General features: G+C 39.0%; 1 protein-coding gene and 3 pseudogenes across 5 annotated transcripts; 3 read left to right on the top strand and 1 right to left on the bottom strand.

Annotated features, from left to right (window-relative positions):
• Positions 1 to 154: 154 nt before the first annotated feature.
• On the bottom strand, positions 155 to 1,354 carry LOC125578088 (annotated as a pseudogene).
• Positions 1,355 to 1,583: 229 nt separating this feature from the next.
• Positions 1,584 to 10,145, top strand: LOC106441857 (annotated as a pseudogene).
• On the top strand, positions 6,410 to 10,872 carry LOC106437960. 5 transcript variants are annotated; one of them, XM_022692727.2, is made up of 11 exons: positions 6,436 to 6,538; positions 6,762 to 6,825; positions 7,136 to 7,179; positions 7,289 to 7,320; positions 7,832 to 7,957; positions 8,035 to 8,147; positions 9,463 to 9,793; positions 9,875 to 9,968; positions 10,047 to 10,054; positions 10,162 to 10,297; positions 10,379 to 10,872. In XM_022692727.2, the coding sequence occupies exons 6-11, from the start codon at positions 8,050 to 8,052 to the stop codon at positions 10,792 to 10,794; spliced, it is 1,083 nt and encodes a 360-aa protein (XP_022548448.1). In that variant the 5' UTR covers positions 6,436 to 6,538; positions 6,762 to 6,825; positions 7,136 to 7,179; positions 7,289 to 7,320; positions 7,832 to 7,957; positions 8,035 to 8,049; the 3' UTR covers positions 10,795 to 10,872. The 5 variants fall into 5 exon arrangements, with proteins under 5 accessions (XP_022548447.1, XP_022548448.1, XP_048596698.1 ...); XM_022692726.2 differs by lacking the exons at positions 7,832 to 7,957; positions 8,035 to 8,147 and having other exon boundaries at positions 6,410 to 6,538; positions 7,134 to 7,179; positions 10,052 to 10,297; XM_048740741.1 differs by lacking the exons at positions 6,436 to 6,538; positions 7,832 to 7,957; positions 8,035 to 8,147 and having other exon boundaries at positions 6,762 to 6,824; positions 7,132 to 7,179; positions 10,052 to 10,297.
• Positions 10,873 to 11,107: 235 nt separating this feature from the next.
• Positions 11,108 to 14,965, top strand: LOC106437958 (annotated as a pseudogene).
• The last annotated feature ends 903 nt before the right edge of the window (positions 14,966 to 15,868 follow it).

Raw genomic sequence — 15,868 nt, 5'->3', positions numbered from 1 at the left:
TGAGTGTAATCATGAGGTTGCAATTGCTTGCTTCTAGCTTTCCCCACCAGCTCTTTCCATTTTTGAGATAACAAGTACAATCCAACTAAAAAAACAACATGACTCGCACCAATCAGTAAGCGTAGACAAAAACCGTGTTCAACCACAAAGCTACCTACTTTCTACATCTCTCCACTGCATTGATTACCTTATCAGCATCTTGTAGAACAGGCGTAAATCAACCCGCCATTGATGGCAACAGCAACCGCAACGTTAATGTTACTATTGTAACTAAAACTCTTCCCATCTTTGCAGCTAGCGTTCACCACAGGATGCTGAGCAAGAGCCATCCCTGCAGCTTTAACCAATAAAGCAGTCATTGTCACACCCTTTGGCTTCACCTGAAAAAAGAAAAGAAAAGATTAAATTTGCTGATACGAGTATTAGAACAATGTGTATGCGTTTTCATCACCTTCTCGTAGAGTGCGTCGAGTGCATCAGTGTTCACTGGGTAACCAACACGGAACGTTGGAACGGAGAGAGACTCTCAATCATGTTTTTGGATACTGCTGATTGCATTGCTGTGAAGGGGACGATGCTGGCGTCAGGCAATAGAGGAGGCGAGCTAGTGGTGGTAGCTTTAGCTGTTGGTGCTGGTGCAGCTGCAGGAGGAGGGAGGAGGAGGAGGCGGTGGTGTCACGGTGGGAGCTAAACCAGCCGCCGCCTCCACGTCGGAAGCCGTGATCCTACCGAATGGTCCAGTTCCAGCAACGGATCCGATATCCACTTTGTGCTGCTTCGCGAGCTTCTTAGCATGCGGCGTCGCTACGGTTTTCCTCGGACCATCTGACGCCGCTGCCGCCGGAGAAGGCTGAGCGATCGCCGGAGCGGGGGATGAAGTAGCTGGAGGAGGAGATGGAACAACGGCGGAGGAGGAAGGTTTCGAGGCGGCTTTGTTCTTAGCTTCTTCGATTTCAGCCTCAGTCTCCGCCAGCAATCCGATTGCAGCGCCTACCGGAGCTGTTTCTCCTTCTCCGACGACGATCGCGGCGAGATAACCGTCGTAGAAGGTTTCCACGTCCATATCGGCCTTATCGGACTCAACAACGACGACACTCTCTCCTTTAGCGAGTTTCGCCTTCGGTTTTGATCCAGGAGACGATTTTGCCTTCCGTCATGGTGGAGGATAGCGCCGGCATGAAAATCTCGCGAATCTTGGATCGGATCGTCATTACTCGGCGGCGAGAAGACGGAGAGCGGAAAACGACGCGGCGGAGGGAAGGGATGGGAGCAGGGGAGACGGAGGAAGCGAATGAAATGGTGGATTTGGGATTGGATAGCGAAGCTGTTGATAAAACGAAGAAGAAGCCGCCATTGTTGTTGCTATTCGATAAATCACAGTGAGAGAGATCTGAGAGATTTAGAGGAGTGAAGTGGACGGAGAAGACGAGGTCGGAGTTCGTTAAGCGCCTTCACCTACATGTTGTATTCATTAATAAGTTAATAACTAATAAGCCTCGTTGTACCAATTGGTATTTGGTAACCGGAAAATTAAACCAGCTTATTTCAATTTAAAATTCGGGTTTTATTAAACCATTTATGGTGGATAACAAGCTGAACTAATTCCCGAGTCGCGCAAGTCGTAGCGAGGGAGAAAGAGGGGAAAACAAACCAACTGATTCCTATCGAGCACAAACCCTAATTTCGACGATCTGATGGAGAACGACAAGCAGATCGAATCTCACCACCGCAAGCACCACCGTTCGTCTTCACCGTCCGACGAGGCCGATAAATCATCGAAGCGGCACAAGCACCGTCATCACAAGCACCACCACAAGCGCCATCACCGACATCACCGTGATAAGAAGCGCGACGATGAGACGGAACTGATGGATGTTACTCCGATTGGAGATAGTCACGGCGGTGAGGATGACGTTGAGGAGGGGGAGATTCTAGATGAAGAAGGGCTCGCCAATGTTAAGACGCCAGATTCCGACGGCGAATCAGGGAAATCAAATCCGATGAATTTCAAGGCGACGATCTGGTCTGTTCCAATCGCTCTTCTTACGTCTTTTTGCTCATAAATTTCCTGTTTATTTGGCTGAAATTCTGTTTGGATGCTGGGATAAGAATGATCTGATTGATACCAGAGTTTTTTATCCATACGCAACTTGTAGTAGACCTCAGTATCCAAACATCATTTATGCCTTTACATCAAGCTGAAATTTCCGCTTTATGATAAAAGTTTTGGTTTTTGAGAGTATTCTCTTTAGATAACGTGAGTGTTTCAATGCATATCTAAGAAAGAAGTTGCACTAGGCGTTCAATGGAGACTGATGGCGTTCCCTTGATTTGTAAGAACTGGTTTCGTGATTATGTAGATGCTTTTTTTTTTCATTTTTTTTGTCATGTATGCTCATGAGTTTTGTATCTCATTTATCTCTTTTTCTGATGATAAATTCTCCGAAAATCTTGTGGCTGTGCTTGCAGACTGTCGATGGGGTTTCTGTTGCTCGGAATGCCGAGACTTCTAATGGTGTTCTAACTCGTGAATCTGAAAGGAAGGACAAGAGGTGGTATAAAGAGTATGGAGGTCCTTCAGACAGAGTTGGTAAGAGAAGTGATGATAATGGGAGGAGCTCACTTTCTTTGGAAAACTCTGAGGAGAAGCGTAAGAATAGTAACTGGTCTCCGACAAACAGCAGGCAGTCTAACGAACTCCGTGCTCGGAGTAGGTCTAGGTCACATGATCGGGAGAGGGAAATGTCAAGATCAAGGCTTGTTGCGGCGGATGAGTTTCCAGTCAGACGGAGACATCATGATCCGAGTAGGGATTATCTATATGACAGAGTTGAAGCAGGGAGAACTGAGGACAGTTATTATCGACGTGGGCGATATGGGGAAGATGACAGGCAATATGGTCGAGAAATCTTGGAAAGAGAAAGAAGTAAGGAGAGGGATATGGTCCGGGAGGGAAGCATACGAGATAAAGATTCAGAAAGAAGTAAACGGAGAGAGAGAGATAGTGAACGTAGGACGGAAAGAGAACGAGAGAGTAGGAGGATGATTGAGGTTGAGCGTGAAAGGCTGAAAGACTATGAACGGGTGCGTAGCATTGATAGGGATAGGAGAAGGGAAAGGGAAAGGGAAAGACGAGGTAGGAGCAGTGATTGGGATAGGAGAAGGGAGAGGGAAGAAGATTATGTTCGAGACAGAGACAATGAAAGAGGTAAGAGTAGAGATAGAACAAGGTATGAAAGTAGAGAGAGGAAGAGAGAAAAGGAAAGGGAGAATGACAAAGATAGGGACAAAGGAAGAGAACTCAAGACTGATAACGAGAAGTATAAAAGTGTTGATGTGGGCAACGGGGAAAGGTATTCTTTCAATAGTCCTAACCCTTGTGAATATTTTCATTACAGATGATAAAGCTTTGTTATATTGTGTGGCTCCTAACTATTTTGCGATCACGTCCAGAAATGAGGATGCTCAAAATGATAATGACGAAGGAGTTATATGGAAATCTCCGGAGGAAGAAGAAGAAGAACTAAACAGAATCAAGGAGGAGAGTAGGAAGCGAATGGAAGCCATACTGGAGAAATATAAGAAGAAGCCCGATCAGCAAAACGAACTTTCTTCGCAGGATAAGGGGAAAGGTAATTCCCCATCCTTCATTGCAATCATTATACATAACGGCTTAAGCATGATGTTTCAGATTATTTGTTCAAGTATGGACCTTCGTACTGTGGTTGGAGTTGTAAATAAAATTCTTCATCGGCCCGCTTTTATTTGGTTGTTAAGATGTAGTTCTTGAATCTTGGAAGTCACTTGCGTGTTGTGTATCAGACGACCCCTTAGGTTAACAAGGAACCTGTTCCTCTCAACTTGGAATGCGTGAATGGCTCTTTAGCAGAAAAGCTGCAGTTAGTTTTCAGTAGATTACGTTGATTGATTTCCACATGCACTTGTACAAAAAAATTATTGAGATTTTCAGCTTCCAGGCAGTCTCAGTTAGTTTTCTGTTCGTGGCAGATGATGTTAAAGAAAATGGTGCTCCAGATTCGGCTTCTTCCCCTATTGTCATAGCTGCTAATGCTGATCCAGCCAAAGATAACTCGGACATTTATGCTATAGATAGTGATGTTGCCAAAACATCATTAACAACTGGTGCGCCACCTACTATGTTTGGAATTTCTCACCCAGAGAGGACTTTAGCTCCAGCCGGGCTTGGCGAAGGTAGCCCGAAGGTGCGTTCACAAATGAAATATTTTTGTTTCTGTGGTATTGGTTTCGTGTGTGATTGTGAATATTTTTTTGGTTTTATGTTTATATTATAATTGAAAATATATATGTGGTGATGTTTCTCAATCTTATATAATTTTATGTTTCCAGAGTGAAAGATCAGCTGACATGTTTCATGATGATATATTTGGAGAGTCCCCAGCTGCTAATGAAAAAGTGGTATGTAAATCGAATTAGTTGGCATCTTTTCATCTTATCGTTCAGTAGCCTTTATTATCTGAAATTTCTCTTATCGCCATGAATCTATTAGTCAGATCCTCAGAAAACCTTTTTTCATTTGGTAATAGTTTTTTTGTTATGTAAGGGTTTTTTGTTATGTAAGGTTTTTTTTTGTTGTAGGACCACACGCGAGGGAAAGGTGATGGTGTTCCGATGGTAAGGAGCGGGCTTTATGATAATTGGGATGATGCAGAGGGCTATTACAGTAAGTTTGTTTTCTGTGTGTATTTAGCTACATTCCTACTTATTAATACTAGTTCATACTTCATTGTTTAAGTTTGTGACCATTTCATGCACCTTCTCACCTTTCCAACTCGTAGAAGCTCTTCTGTTAATTTTCATCTTAAAAATATGAGTCTCTTCTACTTTTTAGGCTATCAGTTTGGCGAGCTAATTGACGGTAGATATGAAGTCATTGCTACACATGGAAAAGGTGTCTTCTCTACTGTGGTTCGTGCTAAAGATTTAAAAGCTGGACCAGCTGAACCTGAAGAAGTGGCTATAAAAATTATTCGTAACAACGAGACAATGTAGGTGGTGCATTCTACACAGGCCCTGACTTTTACTTCGAGTTCTTTATGCAATATCTGTTTTTTTTTTTTCATATATATGCATTTGCAGCTCATTATTATATCTCATTTCGTTTAGGCATAAAGCTGGCCAGACTGAGGTGCAGATATTGAAGAAGCTGGCTGGTTCTGACCGAGAAGACAAGCGCCATTGTGTTCGTTTTCTTTCAAGTTTTAAGTATCGGAATCATCTTTGCTTGGTGTTTGAGTCGCTCCATTTGAATCTTCGTGAGGTCTTGAAGAAGTTTGGCCGCAACATCGGTCTTAAACTCTCTGCGGTTAGGTCTTATTCAAAGCAGCTATTCATTGCCCTTAAACACTTGAAGAACTGTGGGGTTCTTCACTGCGATATAAAACCTGACAACATGCTGGTCTGTTATACGTTTCTGTTGCTTTCTCATACTCCATTAACTAGCTTTTTAACAGTTGACAATTCCTATGTTTGTCCAGGTAAATGAGAACAAAAACGTCTTAAAGCTTTGTGACTTCGGTAATGCGATGTTTGCTGGCAAAAATGAAGTTACGCCATATCTTGTTAGTCGTTTTTACAGATCCCCTGAAATCAGTAAGTTTAGATTGCAGTGAGAATTAACATATTTTTGGTTTAATAAGAGAATATTTTATCTATTATTGCTAGAGAATATGTGATTAGAGCTTTTATTTTTTTCATGGCAGTTCTGGGGCTCACCTATGACCATCCTCTGGATATATGGTCAGTTGGCTGCTGTCTATATGAGCTATATTGTGGGAAAGTTCTTTTCCCTGGCGCCACAAATAATGACATGTTACGCCTTCATATGGAACTGAAAGGCCCCTTCCCCAAAAAGATGCTTCGTAAGGTAAGCATTAAAGTAGATTTCCATAGAGAACTAGAACGAAGAACTTAATATGCTTGTACTTATGCTTTCGGTTCAACAGGGAGCATTTATTGATCAGCACTTTGATCATGACTTGAACTTTTACGCTACAGAGGAGGACAATGTTAGTGGAAAGGTAAAAAGCCAGTCCTTATGTTTTCTCTGACACTTCGCAGTTTGAAATCAATTGACTATGAGTAATATGCTATATTTTTCTTTTCAGATGATGAAGAGAATGATCGTAAATGTAAAGCCGAAAGATTTTGGTTCAATTATTAAAGGTTACCCTGGTGAGGATCCCAAGATGTTAGCTCATTTCAGGGATCTCTTAGACAAAATTTTCATCCTTGATCCCGAGAAGAGGCTGACTGTAAAACAGGCATTAGCTCACCCATTCATCACTAGCAAATGAAACTACGTTGCCGTTTTCTCTTCTCTGTTATATCAGGAAATGCTGCTGTCCTCTGTACATTATACATCTTAATTTTAATTCGAGGTTCTAATCTTTGAACTGTCTCCATCTTCTTTCTGCTGCTTGAGTGCTTTGGTTACAATGTTGGCGTGGGTGGAGTTCTCACCGTTGGCGATTCTCAATGGGAATTTACTGGTTTTATTGTAAGACAACCTGCTAATGGAGCTTTCTTTCGTTATATTCCTGTGTAATCTCATTGCCGACTTTACTCATTGTAGAAATCTATGTTTGGAATCTGAATAAGGAGAGGGCCATTCTGAATCATATTTCAATTATATGGATACCTTCTCATTATTATTTGTGATGTTGGATTGCATCATTTTTCTCTTATGGTCTTCTAGAGGGCCTGACGTTATTTTTCTCCAGGACATCTACCATGGCTTAGCACAGTCCTAAAGTCTTTCAATGCTTTAAAGGCACACAGGAGAAGGTACAATGGTTGTTTATTGGTAGTAAAAACTTTTGCATTTTCATTGGTCTATGGTTTGAACTTGGATGATACTGTTGCTTGAATAGGTTTTAGAGTTTGTCCTCCCTTTTTAACTGTGTTTGTTCGCAGTTTCTTTTGTGATGGTTCATGTTTTGCCTGAAATAGTTGTTTTTCTTCCTTATCTACTTATCCTTTTTAATATGCAGTTTTCACCTTTTGTTTTTCCGTAGTTTTCAATTTATTTTTTGTTTTCTGGTGTTTTCACGTGTTTACATATTATCTGATAAACTGTGTTATTGTCATTCCGGAGGTTTGCTTGGAGGAGAGAACCGCGCAAGGAAACAAAATATGAAGGTATGGAGCTTAAATCATATCTCCCTGATTTTTTTTCCAACTAGGCCTCTCTTTTTGTTCTATCTCCTTGTGGTTCAGTTCACTAATTGTGACTTATATCTTTTTTTAGGGCCGTACTCTCTCTCTCCTCCTGCAAGTTTGGTAAGTATGTCGCGCTTTGTGTGTTGTGTGCCTTCTCCTGTCATGATATGGCCACAACTTTTGTTGATGTGGATGTTTCACATTTTTGTCCATAGCATGGTAGAAGTCTTGGAGTTTAATTTATTGATCGGTTCACTTTGGTGGGCTAAGGTTAGTAGTCCGCAAGGGAAAAAATGAATTAGTTAACCTTGCACATATCGTCACTCTTGGTTTGTTTATTTTTGATAACGTAGAAGTTTTGTCAGTGTAGCGGATGCGAGTAGGCCGATTCAGTTTTTGTTCTTGTTAGTGCATAGGGAAGAAGTGAAGATTTGATGTTTTATGTAGTAGATTGAGTCTATAATGCTTAAGATTGTAGAGAGGTTATAGGAAGAAGATACAACTTTGGCGATGGTTTTGATATTAACTCATGCCTTTTTATGATTAGGTATGTTTTCTTTGTATTTGCTGTCTGGCTATATATTTCACGGTTGCCGAGAAGGAAAGAGTGATATATGATGTATCGTTGCAGGGTACTTTTGTCTGTACTGCCAATGTTTAACTCAAGTGTAGTGACAGCATAATTCACAATCTTATTCAAACCATTGGGCATCTATGACAAAATTGGCCATCGCCGTATTGATATGTGTAGTATGACGTGCGTGCCAAGTTAACTTAGCTTCCATAAAACTTGGAGAGAGTAACGTAGAATTGGTTGACATTTTTGGTCCGCAGTTAATCCCTTTCTGCATGCAGTTGTTGACCGAGCCATTTTTCTATACGACAGGTCCGAAACGGCGTATAAATAATTACTATCGTGGGCCTTGGCCCGTTAAAGGCCTGTCGAGGTAATAGTGAGTCGACTTAAACGGCAACGTTCCTTTCTAGTTTGAAAAACTATACGCCGTCGTTTCAACGAGTCTCTAAGGGTCTGACTGGTTCAAACGCAGCGGTTGCGGTTGCGGTTGCGGGAGTTTGCGGATGCGGGTGGTTGCGGTTTCTAGCGTTATTAAGCGTTTTGTATGACTGGCACAACGTTTGAAAATTGTTGCGTTTGCGGATCATTTCTGACTGGTTTACCCACCCACATATACTAAAAAATAATTAATAAAGAATATTTAATAGACAAAAAAATAATTCTAAAAAATTATGATTAAAAATAATAAACTTAAAATCCAATAACAAAATAATAAATAATAATTAAAAACAATTAAATTTATGGCATGATTATTGTTTCATGCATTCTAATAATCACCAAATATTTTATCAGTTGTGCAACATACTCGAAAAAGTTTGTTCCGAGATGTGGATTTTCTGGATTCATTGTAAAATTTCTTCAAATTATCCCAAAAATTTGCCGATCTTTTTTTTTGATAAGTGAAATAAGTTTGCCGATCTTTTTTTTTGCTACGAAACTTGATATTCTGTTTAAATTAGTCAGTAATGCTGTTATTTTGTAGTTTGGCTTCTCATTAAATATAACCCATACTTAGGGCCTGACTGGTTCAAACGCAGCGGTTGCGGTTGCGGTTGCGGGCGTTTGCGGATGCGGGTGGTTGCGGTTTTTAGCGGTTTTAAGAGATTTGTACGACTGGTTCTGCGGTTAAAAATTGGTGCGTTTGCGGGATACTTATGACTGGTTAACTACTAGATACAGTAGCGGTTAAATAATAAATTAACAATATTTACATTTTATATAATTATAAAAATATCAAAAATCATAATATTATAATAAATATATAAATTATATTTTCAAAGTTATAGTTTTAAATTTTTAAAATTATAGAAAATATTTTTATTTTAAAATTTTATAATATTAATTAAAATATCATAGATATATTTAGTATTTTTATAATTTCATTTTTAAAAATTTATTGAATATTTTTATTTTTGTATTTATATGGTTTTTAAAAAAAAAGAAAAAAAATTATCCTCCCGCAACCGCCCGCAACCGCAAACGCTAGCTGGAACCAGCTTTTGAATTTAAGAGGTTCGGAGCGGTTTGAAGCGATTTATAGCGGTTTGTATGATTGTTTCGAAACACTGTCAACCGCTACCAACCGCAAAAGCTGCGTTTGCGGGTGGTAGCGGGGAAACCAATCAAGCTCTAAGTCTCAAGTATAAATCACTCTCCCCGACTACGGCTGATACTGGATAATGCAGGGAAGGGACGAGGATGATTCTGGTAACCTCAGCGTCGGTGACATACCTACGTCACTCCGTCCACAACCTTCACACAAAATCGTTACAAATCCGGTGCCAGTTTCGCCGGAGTAGCCAAATCCCCACCGTCGATCTATGCAATCCACGGCAGACAATGGACGGCTTCCAAATACGAACACGAGACAGATCCACTTTATGCTTGGCTCGCCGGAAAGCAGAGGCGGCAACTGTTGAGGCTGAAGATGATCCTCTCCAGGGCATCCTTCGGTATCTACTGTGGACAGCTGAAGCCGTGTACATACTATGGCTCTTCCTTCTTCCTTATGCTCCCGTGAGTGATTCCCTCCAACGTTATACTTCATCTGGTAGTATTGTACAAATCTTGTTTACTAAAAGTCTCTTTGATCAACAGGGCGATCCAGTTTGGGCAATTAGTTCAGAGACGGTGAACTCTCTCTTGGGACTTTCGTTGAACTTCTTCTTTATCTTGCCTCTCACAAACTCAGGTCTATTCAGCTTAAAGATTCTATGTTTCTCTGATCATTGTCGATTTTATGATCTCTGATGTAGAATTTTTCTGACAGAACAGTTGGTATTCATGTCCTAGAAGCTCCTGTTCTTCATACTAGTGTTACTCTATTCAACGATCTGCTGAAAAATGTTTACATTTTCTGTTTGAAAAACAAAAAAAAAAAACAGATGGCTGAAGGGTTATTCAACTTTGTAATAGCTTGGACACTCATGTTTGCTCCATTGCTATACACAGACCGAAAGAGAGATCGATTCAAAAGCTCTCTTGACGTCTTATGGGGTCTCATGATGTTCCTCACAAACAGTAAGTAACACACACTTGTTACTTTGCCTTGTGATTTAGTTATTTACCTATAATATGATTTGATCTTGTGAATGGAAACAGCGTTTCTGATCCCATACATGGCCATACGGCTCAATGACGCTGACCCAGATGATAAACCGAGCAAAAGGTCTCAACTTGGCGAAGCAATGACCAAAGGTGCGTCGGTAGTTGGTCTCACCGGTGTTACGGTGTGTCTGATATCGACACTGTGGTCTCTTTACGGCCGAGCAGATGGAGGTTTCGGTGGAATAATGGAGAGATGGCAGTATCTGACTGGTTATTTGGGATCGGAGAGACTAGCTTACGCTTTTATATGGGATATATGTCTATACACAGTTTTTCAGCCATGGTTGATTGGAGAGAACCTTCAAAATGTGAAGAAGAGTAAGGTTGAGATAGTGAGTTATCTTAGGTTTGTTCCTGTTCTTGGTTTGCTTGCATATCTTCTGTTTCTCAATCTTGACGATGAAGATTAAAATTAGTTAAATAACTGTCAGGGTACATGTTTATGTATGTATAAATATTTATTTAGTCAACGTACTTTATCAAGTTTATTATCCCTCTATTATGTTATGGAAAGTTGGAAAAGTTTGTAATCCCATTATTTTGAAAAGAAAATCTTATATTTGTATTGATATTTTTTCTGCGTTTCATATTTTTATTTTACAAAAAAAAGGGGGAAAATCAAATGCCATCAATACAAAAAAAAAAAAATTAAAATCTATCCAGCAAACAAGAAATAATTAACTTGAAGTTTGTCAAACAAAACTCGTTTCCATCTGACTAAATTTTGATGGAAAAAAGGAAAAAGAAAAGGAAGCTAATGGGCTATTTGTTGATTAAATAACCTTTTTAAAGAATATTCACGGCCCACTGTAATGAATGTTTGAATATGCTAGACGCGAAGAAAAAGCTTTCATTCTCTCTCTGAACAATCTCTCCAGGTCTCGTACTTCTTCATCGATAGAACGCCCGTAGGTGCCAACAATCAGTAAATCCTTTCTCATTTCATCCAACTCAAAGGAACATAACAATCCAGATACTACTTACAATTGTTTATGCTGTCGGATTACTACAAAATCTATTGAGATCTATCTTAAGGTTCTCGTCTGATTTGAAATTTTGTTTTTTTATTTGTCAAAGATGAGAATCAAGTATCAAAACACGATGTCAACGATCGAAGAGCCGCTTTACCCCATCGTAGTACTTATAGACGAGCTAAAGAACGATGATATTCAGCTAAGGCTTAATTCCATCAGACGTCTTTCCACGATTGCTCGTGCTCTTGGAGAAGAGAGGACGAGGAAAGAGCTGATCCCTTTCCTCAGTGAGAACAACGAAGACGATGACGAGGTGTTGCTTGCGATGGCTGAAGAGCTGGGAGTGTTTATTCCTTACGCTGGAGGCGTTGAGCATGCGAATGATCTGCTTCCGCCGTTGGAGACTCTCTCGACGGTTGAGGAGAAAGCTGTGGAGTCGCTTTGTAGAGTTGGGACGCAGATGAGGGAGAGTGAATTGGTTGATCATTTCTTACCACTGGTTAAGGTTAGACAAGGAGGAGGAGAGCAGAACTCTTTGTGTTTAATTTTTGATGTTGGTTAAGTGGTTTACTTAGTCTGAAGCTTCCCAGTGTTTTGGAATAGGCAACCGATTATCTCTCCGTAGTGGTTGATGTAAGTCGTCTGATATAGTTAGTTGTCTTGGTTTGTGGCTATGCCCGTGAGCGTCCATCTTAGTCTCATTATGTCATCATCGATTTCAGTATTTGGTTTTTTGATGTTATTCGAATGGCTTACTTAGTTTTGTGAAGGTTAGTGTGACCCAGCTAATAGGCGGTGGTTAGGCCTCTTATAGAGGACTAATGTTTAGGCAGGGGCTTAGACCGATTTGCTGGCACGTAGACCGATTTTTAGAACTCTACATCATCCAGCAAATTCATGTTTGGTTGTTTGTTACCATTTTCTTAAAGTAGTTGTTTTGGTTTGTGGTTGTGCATGTGATCGTCCATCTTTTGTTCTCTTTACTAAAAATTTTGCATAAGGTATCGTTGAAATAAGAGATATCTGAAGATTTCACTCCATGTTTAACAGAGACTTGCAGCTTGAGAATGGTTCACAGCTAGAATTTCAACTTGTGGGGTTTTCCATATTGCATACCCAAGCGCCCCAAATACGTTGAAGACCGAGTTAAGATCAATTTATACCTAGCTCTGTCAAGATGATATGCCAATGGTGCGGAGAGCTGCAACAACCAATCCGGGAAAGTTTGTTGCTACTATTGAATCAGCGCATTTGAAGACTGGCATTATGTCTATGTTTGATGATCTTACTCAAGATGGTAATTTCTTATCTGATGATTTGCTTCACACTCTAGCTTTGCTTGTTAAAGCATGCATTTCTTAATTTTCCATTTTTGCTCTCATATCAGATCAAGATTCGGATTTGAACAAAAAAAAAAAAAAAAAATCAGATCAAGATTCGGTTAGATTATTGGCAGTTGGGTTGTGCTGCTCTTGGGAAATTGTTGGAGCCACAGGATTGTGTCGCACACATTCTTCCCTTGATTGTTAATTTCTCTCATGTAATTTTGCATGTAAAACATATAGGCTTTTACCCTGATTATCTTTGAAAAATCTACAGTAATGAGATGTTTAAAATTAGTACTTTTGTTACTGAGCAGGACAAGTCCTGGCGTGTGCTTTATATGGTTGCAAACCAGCTCTATGAGCTTTGTGAAGCTGTGGGACCTTAACCTACTAGGTAAGGATGTTTTGTTAGACCTAAATGCTGGTTGTCTTTAGCCTCATGGGATAACATTAAATTATCTTTAATGTTTATTGATCTATCTTGACGATGCCCTTTACTTCTTCTTAATACTATTTACTTTACCTTATATATTAAGGACGGAGCTGGTGCCTGCATATGTGCGTCTACTCCGTGATAATGAGGCTGAAGTACGCATAGCAGCTGCCGAAAAAGTTACCAAGTTCTGTCGGATCCTAAACCCTGAACTTGCTATTCAGCACATTCTCCCATCTGTAAAGGTACATGCTTAAGAAAAACCCATTGTGCTCAAAGTTATTACATAAGGTATCCCTATTACTAATAGTTTCTTGTAATTCAACCTGTAGGAACTATCATCTGACTCTTCTCAGCACATCAAGTCTGCATTGGCCTCAGTTATAATGGGAATGGCTCCAGTCCTGGGTAAGGTAAGAGCGTTTGCAAATATACAACATGTGTTTGACTCTACTGTGGTGGAAGATGTTCTTGGAGAAAGAAAGTTGCAGATTTTGACTTTACATTGATTTTCATTGCAGGATGCAACAATTGAGCATCTCCTTCCAATCTTTCTTTCTCTTTTGAAAGATGAGTTTCCAGATGTATGCTTGAACATTATCAGCAAACTTGACCAAGTGAATCAGGTTTGTTATTGACCATGCTACTCTTTTTAACTTGACCTCATCCTTCTTTGCTTGTTGATGATTCCAATTTTTCTATATTTGGCAGGTTATTGGGATTGATCTACTGTCACGGTCCTTGTTGCCAGCAATTGTGGAACTTTTTGAAGATAGACACTGGAGAGTAAGACTTGCTATAATCGAGTATATCCCTTTGTTAGCAAGTCAGTTAGGTGGTGGCTTCTTCGACTCTTTGCATGCAATGGTTACAAGACAAGGTTTTGCTTTCTCTCTCTCTATCCTTTACTGGGGAAAAAGTATTAGATTATCCAACAAATGAAACCCTTTTTGCGGTTGCTCTCATCAGGTTCACTCGATCCGTGATGCTGCTGCAAACAATCTGAAGCGGCTTGCTGAAGAGTTTGGTCATGAGTGGGCAATGCAACATATAGTTCCTCAGGTTTGTCTACAATCTTTGCAACTTAGCAAAAATTAGATTCAATTAAACGTTTTTAATTAATCTGCAGTTTCTTGAGATGATTAACAACCCTCACTATCTATACCGTATGACCATTTTGCGTGCGGTTTCTCTTCTTGCACCAGTGATAGGCTCAGAGATCACATGCTCAAAACTCTTGCCCGTGGTAATCACTGCATCTAAAGACAGGCAAGTTCTCACTATAAATTAAGACTCATAATCATTGTACTTTAAACATCTTAAGTATAATAAACAAGGTTTTTTTATTTACCACAGAGTTCCAAACATCAAATTCAATGTCGCTAAAGTGCTTCAGTCCCTCATTCCAATAGTGGATTAATCAGTAAGTAAATAATCTAATCACTTGGAACATTCATTTGGTTTGCGCAAAATCCATATGGTTTTGTTTTAATTTTTGGGTTGGTGGTGAAATTTAAAAGGTTGTAGAGAACATGATTCGTCCAGGGCTTGTGGAGCTAAGCGAGGATCCAGATGTTGATGTAAGATTTTTTGCAAACCAAGCTCTTCAATCTATTGATAATGTGATGATGTCTAGCTAAAGAAAACACACTTTTAGATCTTGTCTGTCTCTGGCTGGTTTTCTGTTTGATGCAAAAGTTGTGAAATCTCGAGACTTTGTAACGTATGTAGTGAGAGAGAACTTTTGTGTTCTGTTTTTATTACACACAAGTCTTGCAACTAGTGTGTTCACTTTTAGTTTTGTTTTGAAAACTTCTTCAGTTAATGAACATTTTTCGCAGTGTGTGTATTTTTCAATTACAATACACTAGATCCTTTTTCCGCGCATAGCGCGGATGATATATTTAAAATTGTTACATTTATCATTTTTATTTGTATGTGAGTTTTTATATATTAAATTATATATAACTAATTTTTTTAATTTGATTTTTTTTATATTTTTATTTTGAATTAAGTATTTCTATTATATGTAACACAATTAACTAACAAAATGTGAAGAATCAAGTCCGAGATTTTAGAGTTATGTATAAAACATAAATTATCTTAGTTTAAAAAATCGGAATCTCATCTCAAATAAATAGCCTTAAATATTTTTTATTTAATTTTTAATTACAATGTGATCTATTTTGATTGGATATGTCTTTTAAAATAAATTTTGGTTTGTTATATTATTGAATCATTTTTTAACTTAATTTTGATTCATTTTTGTTTGTTTGGTGCTTTGCTGTATATTAGTAATTACTACGCTAGTTATTGTGAATTTTATGTGCAGTCTATGTAACCAAAAAAATATGACTTGCATAACTAACATTAGAAATTTGACTGTGCTTATTGTCGTTGTAATTTACAGTTGCATGTTTATGTTTGTGCTGTTGAGCTTGTAGTAGTTTCATATATTGAAAGTTTGTAATTAGTTTAGGAAAACTGAGTTAGTTAAAGGTGGTGAAGTGTTTATGTTGGAAACCAAAATAAGACAATAATTGGTCTTGATTCCTCTTTCTTTGGGGTGTTGCATGAGTCAAACTGTTTAAAAGTGGGTATGTGTCACAACATGTGATACAATATAGAGAATATAAACCAACATCAATCGTCCAGTGTGTAGACAGGAAAAAAGTAGACACTTGTTGCATAGAAACTAAGCTACATGTGTTTTAGGGTAGAGAACTTGAATATTCAATTTGTTACCGATGGT

Source organism: Brassica napus, chromosome A9, assembly GCF_020379485.1.
Source record: "Brassica napus cultivar Da-Ae chromosome A9, Da-Ae, whole genome shotgun sequence".
In the NCBI taxonomy this organism is placed as follows: Eukaryota; Viridiplantae; Streptophyta; class Magnoliopsida; order Brassicales; family Brassicaceae; genus Brassica; species Brassica napus.
The sequence above is the reverse complement of the archived record's forward strand: the minus strand, read 5'-3'. Positions and strand labels throughout refer to the sequence as shown.